Source organism: Oncorhynchus masou, chromosome 30 (genome assembly GCF_036934945.1).
Source record: "Oncorhynchus masou masou isolate Uvic2021 chromosome 30, UVic_Omas_1.1, whole genome shotgun sequence".
NCBI lineage: Eukaryota > Metazoa > Chordata > Actinopteri > Salmoniformes > Salmonidae > Oncorhynchus > Oncorhynchus masou.
In genome coordinates this window covers 47,254,359-47,278,891 of record NC_088241.1, presented here as the reverse complement: position 1 = coordinate 47,278,891, position 24,533 = coordinate 47,254,359, and the positions used below count along the sequence as shown (strand labels likewise).

At 41.6% G+C, this 24,533-nt stretch overlaps 1 protein-coding gene across 2 annotated transcripts in view; it reads right to left on the bottom strand.

The window, feature by feature from the left end:
• LOC135522679 (phospholipid phosphatase-related protein type 5-like) overlaps positions 1-24,533 on the bottom strand; it is a 107,949-nt gene that overhangs the window by 77,336 nt on the left and 6,080 nt on the right. For both annotated transcript variants that reach the window (XM_064949171.1, XM_064949174.1), the window contains exon 2: positions 24,217-24,313. In XM_064949171.1, coding sequence (XP_064805243.1) covers positions 24,217-24,285 — 69 coding nt within the window. In that variant the 5' untranslated portion in view covers positions 24,286-24,313. The remainder of the gene's footprint in view (positions 1-24,216; positions 24,314-24,533) is intronic.

Below are 24,533 nucleotides of genomic sequence, written 5' to 3'. Positions count from 1 at the left end.
TCCTTTGTTATGTCATTGTTTTAGTATGGTCAGGGTATGAGTTGGGTGGGTTTGTCTATGTTCCATTTTCTATGTTGTGTTTTTCGTTTGGCCTGGTATGGTTCTCAATTAGAGGCAGGTGTATTGTTTATTGTTTTGTTTCAGTGTTCGCTTGTTTTAAAAAAGAGCATGAACACGTACCACGCCGCGCATTGGTCCCCCGATCCTTACTACTCCTCCATCGGAGGAGGAGGAGGACAGCCGTTACATCTCTCTACTATTATTCTGACATTTCACATTCTTAAAATAAAGTGATGATCCTAACTGACCTAAAACAGGGAATTTTTACTAGAATTACATGTCAGGAATTGTGAAAAACGGAGTTTAGAAGTATTTGGCTAAGGTGTATGTAAACTTCCGACTTCAATTGTAGGCTATAAATAAATAATCACTGATGTGGCATGACTTGGTTGATAGCCTAGACTAATACTGTATCTCCTTTCACAATCCATCTATCGGTGATGACTTCAAGGATAGGTGGAATGAAGGATGCATAGGTTATCCCACAACAGGGGCATCGTCTTCATCACAAGCAATTTGTCTCAGCTACACCGCTAACATAGGCTACCACTTACGCACCTTACAGAGGCTAGAGGCTAGACCGGTTGGCTGTTAGATTATAGTAATGGAAGGTTGCCTCCCGAATGGCTCAGCAGTCTAAGGCACTAAGGCGCCAATGCAACCTGGGGTTCGATCCCGTGACCGGGAGCCCCTTAGGGCGGCGCGCAATTGGCTCAGCGTTGTCTGGGTTAGGGAAGGGTTTGGCCAGGGGGACTTCCTTGGCTCATCTCGCTCTAGTGACTCCTTGTGGCGGTCAGGTCCCCAATTATTATGTGCCAAAAGAGAAAGGATTTTCTTGTTACTCAAGACAATTCTAAAGTATAATTTCACCAAGTCATCTAACTGCACACATTTCAACGATAGTGCGTATAGCGACAGTTAACCAAATCCCCTACTTTAATCTAGAAATATAACTGCCACTTTATTATCAAAATATTTCTACTTTATTCTCCAAATATTGCCACTTTTTAAAAGTGCTATCCTGCAAAAAATAATATTCCAAGTACCACAACCCATCGCTGTTACATTTTCTTCCCTTCACTTCTCATCATAGTTTTGTGCCAAGAAAAATAAGTGATTAAAATACAGTGGGGCAAAAAAGTATTTAGTCAGCCACCAATTGTGCAAGTTCTCCCACTTAAAAAGATGAGAGAGTCCTGTAATTTTCATAATAGGTACACTTCAACTATGACAGACAAAATGAGAAGAAAAAAAATCCAGAAAATCACATTGTAGGATTTTTAATGAATTTATTTGCAAATTATGGTGGAAAATAAGTATTTGGTCAATAACAAAAGTTTATCTCAATACTTTGTTATATACCCTTTGTTAGCAATGACAGAGGTCAAACATTTTCTGTCAGTCTTCACAAGGTGTTCACACACTGTTGCTGGTATTTTGGCTCATTCCTCCATGCAGATCTCCTCTAGAGCAGTGATGTTTTGGGGCTGTTGCTGGGCAACACGGACTTTCAACTCCCTCCAAAGATTTTCTATGTGGTGAGATCTGGATACTGGCTAGGCCATTCCAGGACCTTGAAATGCTTCTTACGAAGCCACTCCTTCATTGCCCCGGGGGGGGGGGGGGTTGGGATCATTTTCATGCTGAAAGACCCAGCCGCCTTTCATCTTCAATGCCCTTGCAGATGGAAGGAGGTTTTCACTCAAAATCTCACGATACATGGCCCCATTCATTCTTTCCTTTACTCGGATCAGTCGTCCTGGTCCTTTTGCAGAAAAACAGCCCCAAAGCATGATGTTTCCACCCCCATGCTTCACAGTAGGTATGGTGTTCTTTGGATGCAACTCAGCATTCTTTGTCCTCCAAACACGACGAGTTGAGTTTTTACCAAAAAGTTCTATTTTGGTTTCATCTGACCATATGACATTCTCCTAATCTTCTTCTGGATCATCCAAATGCTCTCTAGCGAACTTCAGACGGGCCTGGACATGTACTGGCTTAAGCAGGGGGACACGTCTGGCACTGCAGGATTTGAGTCCCTGGTGGAGTAGTGTTTTACTGATGGTAGGCTTTGTTACTTTGGTCCCAGCTCTCTACAGGTCATTCACTAGGTCCCCCCGTGTGGTTCTGGGATTTTTGCTCACCGTTCTTGTGATCATTTTGACCCCACGGGGTGAGATCTTGCGTGGAGCCCCAGATCGAGGGAGATTATCAGTGGTCTTGTATGTCTTCCATTTCCTAATAATTGCTCCCACAGTTGATTTCTTCAAACCAAGCTGCTTACCTATTGCAGATTCAGTCTTCCCAGCCTGGTGCAGGTCTACAATTTTGTTTCGGGTGTCCTTTGACAGCTCTTTGGTCTTGGCCATAGTGGAGTTTGGAGTGTGACTGTTTGAGTGTGTGGACAGGTGTCTTTTATACTGATAACAAGTTCCAACAGGTGTCATTAATACAGGTAACGAGTGGAGGACAGAGGAGCCTCTTAAAGAAGAAGTTACAGGTCTGTGAGAGACAGAAATCTTGCTTGTTTGTAGGTGGCCAAATACTTATTTTCCACCATAATTTGCAAATAAATTCATAAAATCTCCTACAATGTGATTTTCTGGATTTTTTCCCCCCATTTTGTCTGTCATAGTTGAAGTGTACCTATGATGAAAATTACAGGCCTCTCTCATCTTTTTAAGTGAGAGAACTTGCACAATTGGTGGCTGACTAAATACTTTTTTGCCCCACTGTATATGTCCAAAAGAACGACAATATTTTCTGAGCTTTCTTATATCTCCTAGATATAGGACAGACACTTCAAAACCTTATTCCTTATGATTTTTTGCCATTTATGAATGTGTTATTCCATGCGTTTCTCTGGGCTATAACAGTAAAAGGAAAATTCAATACAAATTCAAGAGACTGGCTGAGACTTTTTGAGGTTTTAAGCCTCATGATTTCAACACTATTTTCAGATGACATATTACAGGTATTATTACCTGTTTGTTAGTTTGTTTGTTTATTTGTTGTAATGTATTCTAATATATTCCACTGTTCATAAGCAGGAACTAAATCGATAGTGTTCATCTCTCACAGACATCCAGCTGTTGGAATTACATTAACCCTGTAAAACAGCAATTCATTACAGTGTGTGTGTGTGTGCGTTTGTGTGTTTGTGTCTGTGTGTGTGTTGATCTGACTAATTTGGCTTCCACAGCCATGGCACCTGTCAGCATCCGTTAAGGATGTGGCAGAACTAATGATAAGTACCACGCAGCTGTCTGTCTGTCGTTTGCATTATTGGGCCTGTCATGCTATACAGTAAGTTTGGGTCTCTGTCTGTTACTCACACTGTGATTCCAAGCAGACACCTGGAGAGAAAGGCATCTGATTCCATAACCTGGGGATAGTCAATTGACATCACTGACTGCTCTCCATAGGGCTCTGGTCAAAAGTAGTGCACTATATAGGGAATAGGGTACCATTTGGGACTCTGTGCGTTTATTGAAAGAAACCCTACGACTCAGAGACCATCCAGATAAGTTCCTTATCACAATGATTTATAAACCTCTGAATGCTGTGTGGCTGTAACTGTGTAACGACTGCCTTTGCAAAAAACAGTTACTATTATTTTTGTCTGAAGAATCTGATGGACTGTCACTGCATACAACATGATGCAGAATTGAATATCAAAGGAAATGGCTCTCTGTTGTGGGTTCCATTCTGTCCCATCTCCCCTACGTGGGGGCTAACTGGGTATCAACTCGTATACGCCAGGGCCAGTTAATGAGCTGTGTGTGTGTGTGTGTGTGTGTTTGCGCGTGCGTGGGTGTGTGCTACAGAAACTTCCCCAATGTTCCAATAGAAACTGGACTAAATTAAAACATGAAAGGGTTGAGATCGTGATTGACAAAATCTGGCTGTATCCAGGATGAGACTCCCCTCTGAGTCTCTCTGGTTCCTCTCGAGATTTCTTCTCGACAAAAAAGAGAGGAAGAAAAGAAAGCTCATCAAAACACATTCAACTTTCAATCTTACTACACAACACCATCATTCTATCTGCAAATCCTTGACCATAAATAAGAACTACTGAAAATGCCTCTGAGATTCTGGTACCGAAACATATTTCATAAATATGGATCATGTTTTGTCCATGACACATGCAAAATACTTACATTTTGTTTCTCTGAAGAGGCATCAATTACAAATTACTATTACAAAAATACAACTACAAAATACACTGAAGACCAATGTATCTAAGTAAAATAAAACATAATTTTGCAAAGTATTGTATTTAATTAAAATACGTGTATTTTGTATTTTAAAATACAAAAATACATTTGCAAGTAGCCGGCCGAACAGCAACATCATTCTCAGTAACGGTTACAGAAACGTCTTACTTGCTATGACTGTAATATGTTGTTGATTATCTACCTTAGTTGAATGCGCTGTCACTCTGGAGTGTTTGCTAAATGACCAAAATGTTCATGCAAACACTGAGCGTACAACAGTATAAACACCTTAAATCCACTTCAATCAGTGTAGATTAGACAGGTTTTTAAGCCTTGAGACAATTGAGACATGGATTGTGTATGTGTGACATTGAGAGGGTCAGTAAAGACAAAAGACAAAGGGGCAAGACAAAGGATTGAAGTGCTTTTGATCAGGGTATGGTAGTACTGTAGTTGCCAGGCGCACCGGTTAGAGTGTGTCAAGAACTGCAATGCTGCTGGATTTTTCACACTCAACAGTTTCCCGTGTGTATCAAGAATGGTCCACCACCCAAAGGACATCCAGCCAACTTGACACAACTGTGGGAAGCATTGGAGTCAACATGGGCCAACATTCTTGTGGAACGCTTTAGACACCTTGTTGTCCATGTCCCAACAAATTGAGGCTGTTTTGAGGGCAAAGGGGGTGCATCTCAATATTAGGAACGTGTTCAGTATATCAGTATATGTGAAAGTGAATAACTGCAAAGCACACTGGGTACTGTCATTGGCCTTGTTTTAAGTCAAACTCAGCATGCTTTGCAATTGTTTAGTTTGTTTTGTTCATTTAGTAGACGGTCTTATCAAATCAAATCATCAAATACATTTGATTTGATCTTTTATAAAGAATACAACAAATACAAATAACAACATCATACAAACATCACAGCTGCCCAGACCCACACAACCCCATCTCTAGCGCCCGCTTCACATTCCGCCACATGAAACTGAACAATTTTGTTTCTCTTTGTAGCCCATGCACTTTCAATATTTCAATAATAAATCATTTGATTTTTCCATTGTGTTAATGATGGCGGCTTGATTGATTTCCATGTTTTTAGTATATGTTTTTTCAAGATGAGTGATGAGAAGAGAATCGTTCAGCCCATTGGATATCTCACTACACCCCCATATACCAGCTCTTTAAATATGCAAATAAAATATTTGTCACATGCTTTGTAAACAAGAGGTGTAGTCGTGGCCAAAAGAGAATGAGAATGACACAAATATACATTTTCACAACGTTTGCTGCTTCAGTATCTTTGTCCTATGTTACTGTGGAATACTGAAGTATAATTTTAAGCATTTCATAAGTGTCAAAGGCTTTTATTGACAATTACATGAAGTTGATGCAAAGAGTCAATATTTGCAGTGTTGACCCTTCTTTTCAAGACCTCTGCAATCCGCCCTGGCATGCTGTCAATTAACTTCTGGGCCACATCCTGACTGATGGCAGCCCATTCTTGCATAATCAATGCTTAGAGTTTGTCAGAATTTGTGGGTTTTTGTTTGTCCACCCTCCTCTTGAGAATTGACCACAAGTTCTCAATGGTCTGGGGAGTTTCCTGGCCATGGACCCAAAATATCGATGTTTTGTTCCCCGAGCCACTTAGTTATCACTTTTACCTTATGGCAAGGTGCTCCATCATGCTGGAAAAGGCATTGTTCGTCACCAAACTGTTCCTGGACTGTTGGGAGAAGTTGCTCTCGGAGGACGCGTTGGTACCATTCTTTATTCATCGCTGTGTTCTTAGGCAAAATTGTGAGTGAGCCCTCTCCCTTGGATGAGAAGCAACCCCACACATGAAAGGTCTCAGGATGCTTTACTGTTGGTATGACACAGGACTGATGGTAGCGCTCACCTTGTCTTCTCCGGACAAGCTTTTTTACAGATGCCCCAAACAATCGGAAAGGGGATTCATCAGAGAAAATGACCCAGTCCTCAGCAGTCCAATCCCTGTACCCTTTGCAGAATTTCATTCTGTCCCTGATGTTTTTCCTGGAGAGAAGTGGCTTCTTTGCTGCCCTTCTTGACATCAGGCCATCCTTCAAAAGTCGTCACCTCACTGTTCGTGCAGATGCACTCACACTTGCCTGCTGCCATTCCTGACCAAGCTTTGAACTGGTGGTGCCCCAATCCCGCAGCTGAATCAACTTTAGGACACGGTCCTGGCGCTCGCCGGACTTTCTTGGGCGCCCTGAAGCCTCCTTCACAACAATTGAACCGCTCTCCTTGAAGTTCTTGATGATCCGATAAATGGTTGATTTAGGTGAAATCTTACTGGCAGCAATATCCTTGCCTGTGAAGCCCTTTTTGTGCAAAGCAATGATGACAGCACATGTTTCCTTCCAGGTAACCATGGTGGACAGAAGAAGAACAATGATTCCAAGAACCACCCTCCTTTTGAAGCTTCCAGTCTGTTATTCGAACTCAATCAGCATGACAGAGTGATCTCCAGCCTTGTCCTCGTCAACACTCACAGCTGTGTTAACGAGAGAATCACTGACATGATATCATCTGGTGCTTTTGTTGCAGGGCTGAAATGCAGTGGAAATGTTTTGGGGGGGATTCAGTTCATTTGCATGGCAAAGAGGGACTTTCCAATTAATTGCAATTCATCTGATCACTCTTCATAACATTCTGGAGTATATGCAAATTGCCATCATACCAACTGAGGCAGCAGACTTTGTGAAAATGTATATTTGTGTCATTCTCAAAACGTTTGGCCACGACTGTAGACTAACAGTGAAATGCTTACTGCATTCCCACCAATGCAGAGACAAAAAATATATAAATAATGACACAAGGAATAAATACACAATGGTTAACAATAACTCGGTTATATACACAGGGTACCAGTACCTAGTTGATGTGCTGGGGTACGAGTTAATGGAGGTAGATACTGTATGTACATACAGTATAGTTAGGGATAAAGTGACTGGGAAACAGGATAGATAATAAAAAGTTGCAGAAAAAGAGCTAGTGGAAAAAAGGTCAATGCAGATGGTCCTGGTAGCTATTGGTTAACTATTAAATGAACTATTTAGCAGTCTTGTGGCTTGGGGGTATAAGCTGTTCAGGGTCCTGTTGGTTCACACCATAGTGCCAACAGAATTTTGTTAGCAATACAGTGTGAACGGGGCCGCTATAAAGAAATAGTATAGAAAATACTCAGAAGTAATTAAAATACGTATTTTAAATACATGTAACAGAGATACTTCCCATCTCTGCTCTGAAGTACAATGCCCAAAGCTGTACAATTACCATGACGTTATTACTGTATTATACAGAACTTAGAATTCAAGAACGTCTAAACTACAGGGTGCCTTGTTTTCTTTCAAATGCACGTTGACTTCTTCAACAACATAGCCAACTATATACTTCATGTAAGTAAATCGGGAAGGTTCAAAATAGACTGTAGCTAAATACATCTATAACTTCAGATATCCCGAGGCAGACAGTCTATCCACCATGCCGTTTACTGTTCAGCATATATTTGATTTCATCACCGCATCTGAATAAACACCACTTATAAGAAGGCGAAGCAACGGAGGACAACTTCAAAGTTGCACGCTTCAAGCAGTTGAGGCTTATCTGCCGTGCCACACTTCAAAAGAAATGCATAACACTGTCTTTAACACAACTTAGAAGATATGAAGGGATCCTGTTAGCTATTTTATTTAATGTAAATATTAGTGGCAGCCAGGCTGAGGAATAGTGACACCAAGAAGCATTGGGAGATATGGAAAAGGTCCATGCTCTCCTGTTGTCACTGTAATGGGAGTCAGAGGCAGTTTGACACCTGAATCTGTAATGTGACTGCTGTGAATTAATAAACATGTGGTGGTGCCTCTTTCTGTGATGACTGTTATCATTAGTGTTGCCTGTGAATCTTAATGAGCTAAACTAGGGTAAATAAATATACTGTGAAATTTGGCACTCATATATTATTAGAAGTACTCTGTCACTCGTTTATAACAACTGCTTCCTTTATGGCAAATAACCAACATGTCTGTTTGTTGCATTTACAGTTTTCACAGTCTATTTTGTCTGATCATGCAACATAGAACTGTATATGTACAGTATAGTGATTTATACCAATCTGGTTGTGTTAGCAAAACTACCACCTATACAGCACATACTGTGTTATTTAATTGAATACACGGCCATTCATTCTTTACACAATATATTACTTCTGTGACATGGTAAAGGAGAAGAAGGTCAAGTGTCTTGGTTTAGATTGTAAACATACTGTATTAGGTATCTCTCCCCTGGTCTCTATTGCTATCTCTATCTCTATCTCTGTCTTGGTGTAGACACTATCTCTCTTCTGTCGTCTACTGTATTTATATTACTATCTCTATCTTGGTGTAGACATCGCTGGTGTAGCAGGGATTCTTTCTAGGGACTGATAGATACTGTAAGAAGATAATTACTAAGTAGATCAAGCTCATCGAGACTCATCCCTGGGGTCATTAACTGTGTAATTAATAATACATGCAAATATGTTGAACGCTCCAAGCTAACTTATTTTCTCTCTGCCTGTTTACGTACACTTTGGCGTCTCCTTCCCTTGTGCAAAGCTTAATTCTGTGAAAACTTAGAACAGGGGAGAACTCACATGGAACATCTACCGTTCTAAGAATGTAGAAATTATACCAGACATTCGACTTGTTGTCTCAACAGGAAAGGGTTTGAGACTGTTACAGATTCCAATCATGAGTACAATCGCTACCACTGTGAATCTTGATTCTGTCTACCTTAAGACATTATTACCAAGATCAAACAACCTTCCTTTGACAATCACATCCATAATAGGTATTGCAATAGACATGTCCTTTATTGGACACAATTGTTTTTCGGCAGCCGTTCAAATTTGTTCTGCAGAATCTCCCAGAATAAACAATTATCGTACATGATAAGATTATGTATTGCCTTTATCTTGGAGGTGCAATATCTTACCCAAAATGGTGGGATTTTACAAAGCGAAAACTAGTTGTGACCACCATTGTGGTGTAGGACCTTACTGCTGTTTTCCTCTGCATTAACACCCACCACCAAGCACTCCGTGCAGGAAATGTCACCTACAGAGAACATTCTTTACCACAAAGGTACAACGTACAATTGGAGAAAGACTGATGCAGTCTTTGTTGGGTGATTCTATAGTTATGTGAATGGGATGGTAAAGTTACATCAAGTTAAACATGATGAAGTTACATAAGAAAAGCAGTTGCTGCTATGTATTTTCCTATTCAGAAACAAATTGCCGACAGTGCATTCAGAAAGTATTCAGACCCCTTTACTTTTCCAACATTTTGTTATGTTACAGTCTTTGTCTAAAATTGTTTAAATAATTTTTCCCCATATCAATCTAGACACAATACCCCGTACTGACAAAGCAAAACAGGTTTTTAGATATTTTTTTTTCAAATTGATAAAAAACAAAATACTGAAATATCACATTTACATAAATATTCAGACCCTTTACTCAGTCCTTTGTTGATGGACCTTTGGCAGTGATTACAGCCTTGAGTATTCTTGGGTATGAGGCTACAAGCTTGGCACACCTGTATTTGGGGAGTTTCTCCCATTCCTCTCAAGCTCTGTCAGGTTGAATAGCTGCTGCACAGCTATTTTCAGGTCTCTCCAGAGATGTTAGATTGGGTTCAAGTCTGGGCTCTGGCTGGGCCACCCACTCAAGGACATTCAGAGACTTATCCCGAAACCACTCCAGCGTTGTCTTGACTGTGTGCTTAGGGTCATTGTCCTATTAGGAGGTGAACCTTCACCCCATTCTGAGGTCCTGAGCGCTCCAGAGCAGGACATCCCCACAGCATGATGCTGCTACCACCACGCACCGTAGGGATGGTGCCAGTTTTCCTCCAGATGTGACGCTTGGCATTCAGGCCAAAGAGTTCAATCTTAGTTTCATCAGACCAGAGAATCATGTTTCTCATGGTTTGATAGTCTGTAGGTGCTGTTTGGCAAATTCTAAGCGAGCTGTCATGTGACATTTATTGAGGAGTTGCTTCTGTCTGCCCCCTCTACCATAAAGGCCTAATTGGTGGAGTGCTGCAGAGATGGTTGTCCTTCTGGAAGTTTCTCCCATCTCCACAGAGGAACTCATGTTCTTGGTCACCTCCCTGAGTAAGGCCCTTCTCCCCCGAGTTTGCTGAGTTTGGCCGGGTGGCCAGCTCTAGGAAGATTCTTGGTGGTTCCAAACTTTTTCCATTTAAGAATGATGGAGGTCACTGTGTTCTTGGGGGCATTTATTGCTACATAAAATGTTTTGGTACCCTTCTCCAGATCTGTGCCTGTCACGTTCTGACCTTAGTTCCTTTTTTATATCTTTGTGTTAGTTTGGTCAGAGCGTGGGTTGGGGTGGGTAGTCTATGTTCTTGTTTCTATGTTGTATTTCTGTGTTTGGCCTGGTATGGTTCTCAATCAGAAGCAGCTGTCGATCGTTGTCTCTGATTGAGAATCATACTTAGGTAGCCTGTTATCCCCATTTTGGTTGTGTGTGATTGTTTTCTGTCTTGTGCGCATTCCTTACAGAACTGTTTCGTTTTCGCTCTTTATTATTTTTGTCATTTCAGTGTTCAGTTTATTTTGTTTATTAAAATGAACACTTACCACGCTGCACCTTGGTCCTCTTCTCCTTCACCAGACGAAAACCGTTATAGTGCCTCAACACAATCCTATCTTGGAGCTCTATGGACAATTCATTCGACCTCATGTCTTGGTTTTTGCTCTGACATGCACTGTCAACTGTGGGATGTTATATGGACAAGTGTGTGCTTTTCCAAATCATGTCCAATCAATTGGATTTCCACAGGGGGACTCCAAACAAGTTGTAGAAACATCTCAAGGGTGATCAATGGAAACAGGATGCACCTGAGCTAAATTTCAAGTCTGATACCAAAGGGTCTGAATTCTTATGTAAATAAGATATTTATATTTTAAAAAAAATATTTTACAATAAGGCCATAACGTAACAAAATATGGAAAAGGTCAAGGTGTCTGAATACTTTCCAAAGGCACTGTATGTACTTTAGAATTACATATGGGAAATCTCACTCTTACAGAACACAAAATTAAACTAGATATGGAATAACCATTTTGAGAAGATAATGGTAGACCGCTGCTTTCAATATCAAGCCTATATATTACAGACACGGCGACTGGTTGAGGCTCAGTGTTAAATTCTAATCTCCCTGCCATCATAGCTAAGCCAATATGACACCAATCTCGATGAAAATGTGCAAATCAACTTGCTTGGAGGTCCACAACACACTTCCTGCCTCTCGTCATGAGCCATCGGTCTGTTAACGAGAACCACATACCGGATTTTTAACAGGGTCGTTAGCAGTAGGGTCACCAAACAATTTTCACCCCCCAGAACTAGCTAAATATTTAGCTGTGGTTTTCGAGCTGAGGTTAATCAATAGATTCAAGCACATATTTTAATTAGCTAGGTTACCTAGCTAACATTAACTTGCTTGTACAATGTCCAGCAGTTATCCTCTGTAGCTAGCTAGCACCAGTCAGCTGAAAGCTAGCTAGCTAACGAAGAGGCAAATACAGTAAAGGTATCTAGCCAATAAATGTAATTTTGTTTTGATTAGCTAGCTGGCGAAGTAGCTAACTAGTTAGCTCTCATCTGGCTGGTAGAACATTAGCTAACGATGGCAAGGAAAACGAGGCATATCAAACAAGGAATGCTAGTCATATCGTCTAGCTAGGCATGTCATCCAAAAAGTTATACTTTTGACTCATCTGTCCATAGAACATTCTAACAAGAGTCTTGATGAGCATCCAGGTGCTTCCAGGTGTTTTTTTTGGCAAACTTGAGTTATCATTTTGTATGAGATGGGTCCCATTATGTCTGTCAAAAACAAAACACTACATTCCAAAGTAAGAACCTTATACCAACGGTCAAGCATGGTGGTAGTAGCGTGATGGTTTGGGGATACTTTGCTGCCTCAGAACCTGGACGACTTGCCTTAATAAAAGGAACCATGAATTCTGCTCTGTATTAGACAATTCTACAGGAGAATTTCAAGCCATCCGTCTGTGAGCTGAAGCTGAAGCACAGCTGGGTCATGCAGGAAGACAGTGATCCAAACCACATAGTCAAGTCTACATGAAAATGGTTAAAAAGCAACACATTTGAAGTTTTGGAACGGCCTCGTCAAAGTTCAGACCTAATCCCAATTGATATGTTGTGGCAGGACTTGACGCGAGCAGTTCATGCTTGAAACCCCACAAATGTTGCTGAGTTAAAATAGTTCTGCATGGAAGAGTGGGCCAAAATCCTTCCACATGATGTGAGAGACTGATCAACAACTACAGGAAGCACTTGGTTGCATTAATTGTTTTTGTTTGTCACGCCCCGACCTTAGTCTTTGTATTGTCTAGGGTTTTTTGTATGTCTAGGGGTTATTGTAGTCTAGGTGTTTATATGTCTATGGTTGCCTAGATTGGTTCTCAATCAGAGGCAGCTGTTTATCGCTGTCTCTGATTGGGGACCATATTTAGGTAGCCATATTCCTTGGGTATTGTGTGGGTTGTTATTCTATGTTTAGTTGCCTGTTTGCACTAGTCATATAGCTTCACATTACCACGCTGTGCCTTGGTCTAATCAATACGACGAACGTGACAGGACAACCCATAAAAGGACTAAGCAGCGTGAAAAGGAGGATCAGCGTTTGATGGAGCAGACAGCATGGACATGAGATGAAATACTGGACGGTAAAGGATCCTGGACGTGGGAGGAAATACTGGCAGGAGAGGATCGCCTACCATGGAGGCAGGTGGAGATAGCACAGGAGGAACGGCGAAGATATGAGGGTACACGGATTTTGGGGGGGACCACGAGGAGATTGCATGAGTCAGGTCGGAGACCTGAGCCAACTCCTCGTGCTTACTGTGGGGAGCGTGTTACTGGTCAGGCACTGTGTTATGTGGTGGAACGCATGGTGTCTCCAGTACGCTATTCAAGCCCGGTGCGCTCTATTCCAGCTCCTCGCATTGGCCGGGCTAGAATGGGCATCCAGCTAGGAAGGAGGGTGCCGGCTCAGCGCTCCTGGTCTCCAGTGCACCTCCTTGGACCAGGATATCCTGCACCGGCTCTGCGTACTGTGTCTCCGGTGAGTCTGCACAGCCCAGTGCGTCCTGTGCCAGCGCCAGCAGGGCAAGTATAAACATCCAGCCAGGACGGGTTATGTCAGCTCTACACTCCAGACCTCCAGTGCGCCTCCACAGTCCAGTACGTCCCATGCCTGCTCCCCGCACTTGCCCTGAGGTGCGTGTCCCCAGCCCGGTATCACCAGTGCTGGCACCACGCACCAGGCCTACAGTGCGCCTCGGCAGTCCAGTACGCCCTGTTCCTGCTCCTCGCAATCGCCCTGAGGTGCGTGTCCCCAGCCCGGTACCACCAGTGCCAGCACCACGCACAAGGCCTACAGTGCGCCTCGGCAGTCCAGAGCGTCCGGCGACAGTATCCAGTCCAGAGCGTCCGGCGATAGTACCCAGTCCAGAGCGTCCGGCGACAGTACCCAGTCCAGAGCGTCCAGCGACAGTTCACAGACCGGAACCTCCAACGACGGGCCACAATCCGGAGCCTCCAACCAAGGGCCACAGTCCGGAGCCTCCAGCGACGGTCCCCAGCCCGTCCCCAGCCCGTCCCCAGTCCAGAACATCCGGCGATGATCCACGCAGCGAGGGTCCCCAGCCCGGGGGTACTGTCACGCCCTGACCTTAGTTATCTTTGTTTTCTTTATTATTTTGGTTAGGTAAGGGTGTGCCAAGGGTGGTTTATTTAGTTTTTGTAGGGGTTTTTGTATGTCTAGGGGTTTTTCTAGTGTAGGTGTTTATGTCAGAGGCAGCTGTTTATCGTTGTCTCTGATTGGGGACCATATTTAGGTAGCCATATTCCTTGGGTATTTTGTGGGTTGTTATTCTATGTTGCCTGTTTACACTAGTCATATAGCTTCACAGTTCGTTTTGTTGTTTTGTATAGTTTTGTTCAGTGTTCTCTCTTTCATTAAAGAGTTATGTACGCTTACAACGCTGCGCCTTGGTCTCCTCGTTATGGCGACCGTGACATTGTTGCTATTTGTAAACTCAGGTTCCCTTTATCTAATATTCGGTTTTGGTTGAAGATCTGATAACATTCAGTATCAAAAATATGCAAAAATAGAGAATCTGAAAGGGGGCAAATAGTTTTTCACCACATTTCTCTTCAGAGTTTTGTACTCGTCTAATGACTTTGTGTTTTGTAGGTTTTTCTCAGCAGTTTGTAATTTGTTACAGTGTTTGTATCAGGAGTTATCAAAATTGCTCTTGATGATCCACAGGGTTCTGCAGGCTTTTTTTGTATAAGCCCAGTGCTACTGTAACAGGATTTAGTACGGCAATGAATATTCACTAAATCACACATTTTTCAAAATTTGTTTTTGGTTGAATCTCCTACTGGTATTTTTTGGGCTCTGTGTGTCATCAGCACTGCGCGCGCTAGCTCATTCAGAGCTGTTTCAATCTGAATGAGCTAGGCTGTGTTCTCTCCCGCCTCCCATTTTTAAGTACGATACTCACTAAATGGAAATTGTAACCTCTGAAAACATTGTACTTTACACGTAATAGTATTGGTCACATATTGTACTCTGTAAACAGTCTTTGTGTGGTGTCATGATTTCATGTTATAAGTTTGTCTTCCTGAGGTAAGACAAAGCTAGCTTGCCAGCTTGCTAGCAGGCTAATGTTAGCACCTCGATAGTGTTAGTTCAGTGTCAGTGGTAGAGCTACCGTTCAGCTTCGTTTTCATCTTCTGACAGGTGAGGCACAGCAAATATATAGCCTGTACGACATCCAGCCCTGGTTTCCCCTTTCCTTTTCCCCTGTGATCCAGGTATGGAAATGATGTTTGAAATATGTGTGGGCGGGTTTTTGTCTATTCATGAATAAGTTCTGTATCCGATTCAATTTGGCTAATTGGCTCATTCATTGAGCCTAGTTTACAAGGTTTTTTCATTGAACCTCCTTTTTAGCATAGGATTTTGATATTCTATTGATGGTATTGAGAACATGGTTCATATTTGTTATGCTGTATTATAAACTGGGTGGTTCGAGCCCTGAATGCTGATCAGCAAATTGAGGGTTTGTGGTATGGTCAATATACCACGGCTAAGGGCTGTATCCAGGCACTCTACGTTGTGTCGTGAGGAGAACAGCCCTTAGCAGTGGTATATTGGCAATATACCACACCCACTTGTGCCTTATTGCTTAATTATAATGTTTATTAAAATGCTGCATAATCACCCCTCGATGTAAAAAAACATGGTAATTAAAAACTAAAAACTATGTTGAGCATAAAAATAAATTAGGAACACCTTCCTAATACTGAGTCCCTTTGCCCTCAGAAAAGCCTCAATTCTTCAGGACTCTATAAAGTGCTGAAAGCATTCCACAGGGATGCCGGCCCATGTTGACTCCAATGCTTCCCACAGTTGTGTTAAGATGGCTAAATGTCCTTTGGGTTGTGGACCATTCTTGATACACACAGGAAACTGTGGAGCATGAAAAACCCCAGCAGCGTTGTAGTTCTTGACACAAAACGGTGTGCCTGGCACCTACTACCATACCCCGTTCAAAGGCACTTAAATATTTTGCTAATTCACTCTCTCAATGGCACACATACAGTGCACACTCCATGTCTCAAGACTTAAATACTTTAACCTGTCTCCCCACCTTCATCTACGCTGATTGGAGTGGATTTAGCAAAGGACATCAATAAGGGATCATTGCTTTCACCTGGATTCACCTGGTCAGTCTATGTCATGGAAAGAGCAGGTGTCCTTAATGTTTTGTACACTCAGTGTATATAATTTGGCTGTATGTAGTTTTAGACATAGGCCCATTGTAAATATGTATAATTGTTGCCTCACTATTTTTATTGCAAAAAATATATTCAAGTACAAACAGTGATATTATCTTGACAGGGGTAATGAACTGTCCATTGATCAGTATTTTATTATGATTTTTTGTTGTTGTACAAAACAAAACTGCTCAATTAAGCCTGATGGTCTTGTATGTACAAAAACAAAGTTGTTTTCATTTCATACAAAAAGCATGAAAAGGTAACATAATGGGATAATATCTTACTGTGATGAGTGAAAAATCCAATACTTTCCCTTGTATGTGGTACAAGTCACATTATTGTGGGGGCACCTCCTCTAAGAGTATGAATTTGGCTATTTGAGAAGGTTTGAATCCTAAGCAACCTGACAAAACATAGTTTGAAGTACAATACCAACATAGCTACTGTAGTAGGTCAACGCTTTGTGCTGGAAAACCTTGGTAGAGCATGGGTGGAATAGGCATTGTGGTGCTCATGAATTTTATTTTATTTTTTGGCTTCAGACCAATGCCTCTTCTCACTTCAAACTGTGTTTTTTTGTTTTGAATTGTCTAATATAGCGATTACAGTACATTTGGGACCTTTGCCTAACAAGCTTGAAATCACTTAGTGAGAAGCACTCAGATGAATGAGGTGAATGAGAAAGTACGAAAGTCTTGCAAAGTCGGGTGGATAATCAGTTTTCAAATGCGTGAGACAAGTGTGAAATTCCACAACCTCATAAATCGAGTCTATGAAAGCACAAGACCAAAGCCACAGTATTTCACTTTTATTCACAACTAGACCATGTTTAATAGATTAAATAAAGAGTTCATTGCGCTGGCCATGTGATACAGTCACAGTGAGATGTATGAGGGAAGGTCTTGGTGACTATGCACATAGCTTAAAGGAGAGTAACAAATGCATTTGTTATATCTTATTCTCTTTAAAGAGGTCTCCACGGTGCAATGCTGGACTATATTGGAGGAAAATTAATTCCGGTCTTTAATGTTACATACTGTATTTTATGCATATATACAATATAACTATATGAATATCAATTAAACACACCCTGGTTCATTATTGCTGTAATATTTCAGAGGCAAATGAGAGAAATACAGAACAGCAGTGCAACCTCTAGTGGATTAAGACTGAAATGCAGATACAGTGCCTTCAGAAAGTATTCACACTCCTTCTCCTTTTCCACATTTTGTTGTACAGCCTCAATTTAAAAAGGATTAAATAGAGATTTTCTGTCACCGGCCTACACACAATATCCCATAATGTCAAAGTGGAATTGTGTTTGTGGAAATGTTTAAAAATAATAAAAAATGAAATGCTGAAATGTCTTGAGTTAACCCCTTTGTTATGGCAAAAGCCTAAATGCATTAAGGAGTCATGTCACATAATAAGTTACATGGACTCACTCAGTGTGCAATAATAGTGTTTAACATGATTTGTGAATGACTACTGTACCCCACACCTACTGTACAATTATATGTAAGTTTCCTCAGTCGAGCAGTGAATTTCAAACACAGATTCAACCACCTATTGGTAGATGGGTAAAAAAAAGCAGACATTGAATATCCCTTTCAGCATGGTGAAGTTATTCATTACACTTTGGATGGTGTATCAATACACAGAATCACAACAAAGATACAGGCGTCCTTCCTAACTCAGTTGCCAGAGAGGAAGGAAACCACTCTGGGATTTCACCATGAGGCCAATGGTAACTTTAAAACAGTTACAGAGTTTAATGGTTGTGTTAGGACAAAACTGAGGATGGATCAACAACATTGTAGTTACTCCACAATACTAACCCAACTGACAGAGTGAAAAGAAGGAAGCCTGTACAGAATAAACATATTGTTTGCAACAAGGCACTAAAGTCCCTGTGTCCAAGAACACTAAGGTAACCTGCCTGTTTGACTACTGACCCGTAGCACTCACCTCTGTAGCCATGAAGTGATTTGAAAGGCTGGTCATGGCTCACAACACCATTATCCCAGAAACCCTAGAACCACCCACATTTGCATACAGCCCCAACAGATCCACAGATGATGCAATCTCTATTGCACTCCACACTGCCCTTTCACACCTGGACAAAAGGAACACCTATGTGAGAATGCTATTTATTGACTACAGCTCAACGTTCAACACCATAGTGCTCACAAAGCTCATCACTAAGTTAAGGGCCCTGGGACTAAACATCTCCCTCTGCAACTGGATCCTGGACTTCCTGACGGGCCGCCCCCAGGTGGTAAGGGTAGGCAAAAACACATATGCCACACTGATCCTCAACACGGGGGCCCCTCAGGCGTGCGTGCTCAGTCCCCTCCTGTACTCCCTGTTCACCCACGACTGTGTGGCCAAGCACGATTCCTCCTCCACAATTAAGTTTGCTGACGACACAACAGTGTTAGGCCTGATCACCGACAACGATGAGACAGCCTATAGGGAGGAGGTCAGAGACCTAGCAGTGTGGTGCCAGGACAGCAACCTCTCCATCAACATGAGCAAGACAAAGAGGCTGATCGTGGACTACAGGAAAAGGAGGGCCGATCATGCCTCCATTCACATCGATGGGGCTGTAGCGAGCAGGTCGAGAGTTTCAAGTTTCTTGGTGTCCACATCACCAACAAACTATCATGGTCCAAACCCACCAAGACAGTCGTGAAGAAGGCACAAAAATGCCCTTTTTTTACCAGGCAAGTCAGTTAAGAACAAATTCTTATTTTCAATGACGGCCTGGGAACAGTGGGTGCCTGTTCAGTGGCAGAACAACAGATTTTTACCTTGTCAGCTCGGGGGTTTGAACTCGCAACCTTCCGGTTACTAGTCCACCGCTCTAACCACTAGGCTACCCTGCTGCCCTTTCCCCCCTTGGGAGACTGAAAAGATGTGGCATGGGCCCGCAGATCTGTAAAAAGACCTACAGCTGCACCATCGAGAGCATCCAACCGTAACGCGCTACAGGCGCTAGTGAGTACAACCCAGTACATCACTGGGGCCAAGGTTCCTGCCATCCAGGACCTATATACTAGACATTGTCAGAGGAAGGCCCAAAAAATTGTCAAAGACTCCAGTCTAGGTCCAAAAGGCTCCTCAACAGCTTCTACCCCCAACAGCTTCTACCCCCAAGTCATACATCTGCTGAATAATTAATCCCACCCCCCCCCCCCCTTTGTTTTTAAACTGCTGCTACTCGCTGTTTATTCTCTATGCATAGCCACTATACCCCTACCTACATGTACAAATTACCTCAACTAACCTGTACCCCCGCACATTGACTCAGTACCGGTACCCCCTGTATATAGCCTCGTTATTGTTATTTTATTGTGTTACTTTTTTTTAAACTTTAGTTTATTTAGTAAATATTTTCTTAATTCTATTTTCTATGTTCTTAAAACTGCATTGTTTGTTAAGATCTTGTAAGTAAGCATTTCACCTTTAGTATTCGGCATATGTGACAAATAAAATTTGAGAGAGAGAGAGAGATAGAAAGATAGAAAGACTGTCACTGGTATGGACCTCCTGGGCCATCTCTTGTATCCTTCTTCTCTTTTGAAGTGCTTTCTGCCCGAGTGGAGTTAGGCTGCTGACGGAGTGAGTTGGGAGCTAGTGGGAGAGGATTGGCCTCTGTGGTGTCTTTTACAAAGGAAGCGAGGAGGAGAGCTGTGTGGAGCTTTCAGGGAGCCCTTAAGTTGATGGAGGACTGTGATGATCTAGTGTATTAAATAGGCCAAGCTGTGATACTGAGAGCCCAGAGAGACTTGGTACTACATTGTCTGGGAGAGGGCCCCTGTGTTCTTCTGTACAGGCAGATTCAACACTTCAAATGTAGGCTGCTAAAGTACATTGGGTGTGAATGCCCTGAATGTACTGCATGCAAGCTCGTCAGAGGCCAGCATTTCTGAATATATACAAATAGTTAATGGAATGTTTCTGAGATAATATCCAGGCATGGTGTCCACAGTTTAGGTGATAACAATAACCTACAATAAACGCAAGGAAAAGCAGAGAAAGCAATATGCTCATCTCCAACATCCAAGCAGCTTTGGCACATGGGTTTTTCTGTTGCTCATTAGAAAAACGACATTCAGGCTTGGAGGTGTGTATTCTAACGGATTCCACGTTTGGATGAATGATGTTTGTCCCCCATGAGACACTGTAGAGGCAGTAGCCTATTTCAATGCATCAAAATCCCCAGAATGAATCTTAGATAACTCAAGAAATCTGGAAATTATTTTTGAGGTTTTTGTCGAAGATGTTTTAGTTGCACCACTTTACATCTAACTGAGGTGTTTGGTGCAGTATTTCTCAAGAAAAACAATGTGCAATGTGTTGTCTTATGTAAACTAAGTCGGGCTGTTGTCTCATTATGCTGTTGGATAGAGAGCAGTCACTGCAGCTGTTCATCACATGTTAATGGGCAAATGGAAATCATCAAATCAAAACCCAGCCTTAATTTACCCGTTGTGACACACAGATGTTCACAACTCCGTTTTAGACAAGACTTTATGACCAAAATTATTGTATTTACACTTGTTAGTCCATTTTGACACTAGAGTAACTAACTGTTTCTGACTCATATCGATGTCACATAGGCCATTTTCAAAGGGATTCGTTTATTTTAAAGGCAGTCGCTCTAAAGAAAATAGAAAATAAGTGACTGTCAGACTTCTGTGTTGAGGAGGCAGACTGCTCCCCACTCTCTTTCTCTCTCTCCAGAGCCAGGACTGTTGTGTGTTGTTTCTGTTCTTCCGTCTGGGCTGAGGGAGAGAGGAGAGGAGCGGTGGGACCAGTCAGCCTCTGCTTCAACCTCTTAGGCTCTCTTTTGCTCTCACTCCCACATCCCTAGCCCCTCTAACCCCTCAGAGGACCACAGGAGTGAAGCCTCAGGGGTAGAATGATGTGCAGCATTTACTGCACCAACAAGGCTTGTGCTACTGGAAGAGTGGGTCTATCTATGTGTTGACAATGACCTTCAGTTCACTTCTCTCCCACACATCCCCAGCCTAACCCCTCAGAGGAACACAGGAACAACTCAATGCCTTCAACAGCCCCTAAACCCACTCCTTCCTAGCACCAGCCTGGTTGGCCCAGTAGGTATTGCAGCACGTCAGTCTCCTACTCCCAGGATATGTACGTGGGCAGTCTTTACCCACCGGTCTAAAGTACACTCACATCTCCTCACATGGCGGAGACATTTCTCATTAATGCTTTCTTTGTCTCCTTATTTCATTAAAATGACATTATACATGTGTGCCATTACATAGTATAGGCAAATTACGGACAGGAACCTTGCATGACATGCACATAATTCATATGTTTTGGGATGTTATATTTTCTGAGTGGGGAGTAACTGAAACACGTACGCAGATATATGTATAGATGCCAAGCACGGTTTATGCATGGCAAAGATGCACAGATGAAGTAAGATCCACTGGATTGATAGATGCTGATGAATAACTATGATATCTTTGATTTCAATTTACGGAGAAACTGGGGTGGTTAGTCATCAATGTACACAATAGGACTTTCCTCTCAGTAAACATGATGATATTTAAGTGGGTTTTGTACGTAAATAAGTGTTTGTGTTGGATCTCAATCATTTGTGAGGATGCCAAAGTGGGCTATAATTGTTCACACTTCTGTCAAATTGAGAGGAGGAGACGAGAGAAGGAGCAGGCTCATTTCACACCTAATGTGAAACGATTAGGCCGATGATTTTGGTGGAGTTCAATTATGATGATGATGGTGATGATGTTCTTTCAGAGAACATGTGATGCTAATAAAGTCGTGATTAAACAGCCTTGCGTATTCTGCAGGTGAAAATCACAGCGTTAATAACCCGCAGAGCCAGCTCAGTTCATTTGCTGTGACATTTTCACATATCCCGTCTCCTCGTTCTCCCTCATAAATATGTGTAGAGATGAGTTACATCTCTGAGTAAAACTGAGAAGTTCAAGGCTACATCATTGTGTTCATTGGGTTCAGTGTTTCCTAAGGGTACAGGAAATGAAATGAAGAGGAAATGTTTTCAAGATGGAGCTGAAGTCGTTAGAAATTCATTTAGATGTACAATCGCTCCAATTAACAGAAGACAAACTGTATAAACAGTTATAAGAGTATAACACTGACGGAAAAACAACATGAATTCACACGAAAATATTTGTTTTCGGGGACACTTCACGTGACATTTTACATATGAAAACATGTATTTTTGGAACAGTTCACATGTGGCAGAAATGAGTCATTATGATACACAGCGCTTTTAAAATACAGTGTTTCTTCTTACATATTTGACATACATGACATGTTTATTCATACAGTAATTATTATTCAACGCATCCTCACCTGGGCTTTGAACTCACAACCTCTTGGTTCACGGCATTCTGATATTTCTGCTACCATGTCTGTGTCAATGGCTGGTTTCACCTGCATTCCTACTTTACTTACTTCTAAGTAAATATCAGCTTGGTTAAAAATACACTCAAGAAAACTAGTATATTTGTCATTGCGATTCAGGAGTAACACTGAAACAGAATAATATGCCTGCCAACATTAAACTATACAGAGAACGGTGAAATATCTGAAATAGGTAAAGGAAATCAATGATGAGAGAATAGTCAGATTAAGTGCTAACTAAAATAGCAGTGCAGATGCCACTCTTCAGCTATGTGCAGAGATGTATTATGGGTAATGAATGTGTAGAGGAATGCTACAGACTTTGCAGAACAGCAGAAGGATCAGCACACCTTGAATCCAGAGGTTGTGTGTTCAAATTTAGATGAACATCATACTACTTACTTTAAAACTCAATACCATTTCATTACTTATAATGTTTTGGGACCATCTGAGGCCATCATGTGAGGTCCTGACGACTGGTAAAACAAATGTCTTGAGAACATCTTACAAAAATGCTAACATGATCCATGCCCTTATGGAGAAAAAAAAACATGAATTTCACGTGTGAACTAATGTGATCTTATGCGAAGTTAATGTGACAACACGTGGCAACATGTAAAGCAACATGAAACTAAATATGTGAGGGAGGTACACCCTTCTCATATCGAACAGCAATCTGCGCTGCTCGGTCATGTTGTGAACAAGGCAGCATGGTGCATCATTCAGAAACATACAACGTCTCTTTTCCATACAAAATATATGTTCAAAATTTCAAACTAGTTTTCATTGAGAAGGAAGATAAAAGCATATTTATCAAAAGCAAACACTTTTGCATGTAAAAACACAGAATTACGACTCGATACTCCATGTGCTTAACCTAGGTCACTTTTGTTTTGAGCTGACTTCGGCGTTGGCTTTGAACGGGGAACCTGGCTCTCACTGTGATTTTAGCTGTGCTTTTGAATGTGTGCTAATGGATATGCTGTGTATATGCATCTGTGTATGGTGTGTTTTTAGAGTCAACTTGTATGTGATGTGTATGTTTTTAATGATTTTATGGAACCCAAGACTCCCTGGAAAACAACGCAATTGTTTCTGAGTGGAATATCCTGGCTAAAATAAATACAAATTGAGAAATTTTTTTTAGGGAGGCCTTGTTCCAAAATCAATCACTTTTCACCCGGTGCCAACTCCTCCCTCCTCCCACCGGGGAAACCTGTGCCAGATTTTCGAATCGCCTCAATATCTCAGGTGAAGTGTTCCAAAAACACGTTTGCGGATAATTTCACATGTGAAATGTGAATTATTCTAAACACACATGGTTTCACATGATTCCCAAAATACATTTTAACATGTAAAACGTCACGTGAAATGTTGCAAAAACATGTTTTCACATGATTTTTCATGTGAAATGTCACATGTGTAGTTTCATGGTATAACATGTTGACATTTTACATCCCCATGTTGTCACATTTATTTAACATGAGATCATGTTCTCACAAGTGCTCACAAAAGATCACATGTGTTAACATGTGGAATTCATGTGATTTTTATCTGTAAGGGAACAATTCTCCATAACAATACAATCTTACCTCCACAAGCAGGTAAGTGAAGAATTTCCTCTTATCTCTTGGCTCCCATCTTTCTGCGACTGCAGGCATGTTTCCGTACACCAAAATGTGGCATTAACTGTAAAATTGTATACAAAGGGACACTAATTAGAGTTCCATTCGAAAACTGTATGTATGGTGCCTAAACCTTTATTTACAACTACTACAGTCAACCACTAGATGGAGCCTGTAAACAATCTTTGACACTATCACAACTGTCGTAGAAAACAAGAGGTTTTCTCCTTTAGAAACCTGGGGACATATTCATGAAACAATTAAGAATAGAAGTCCCGTATTAA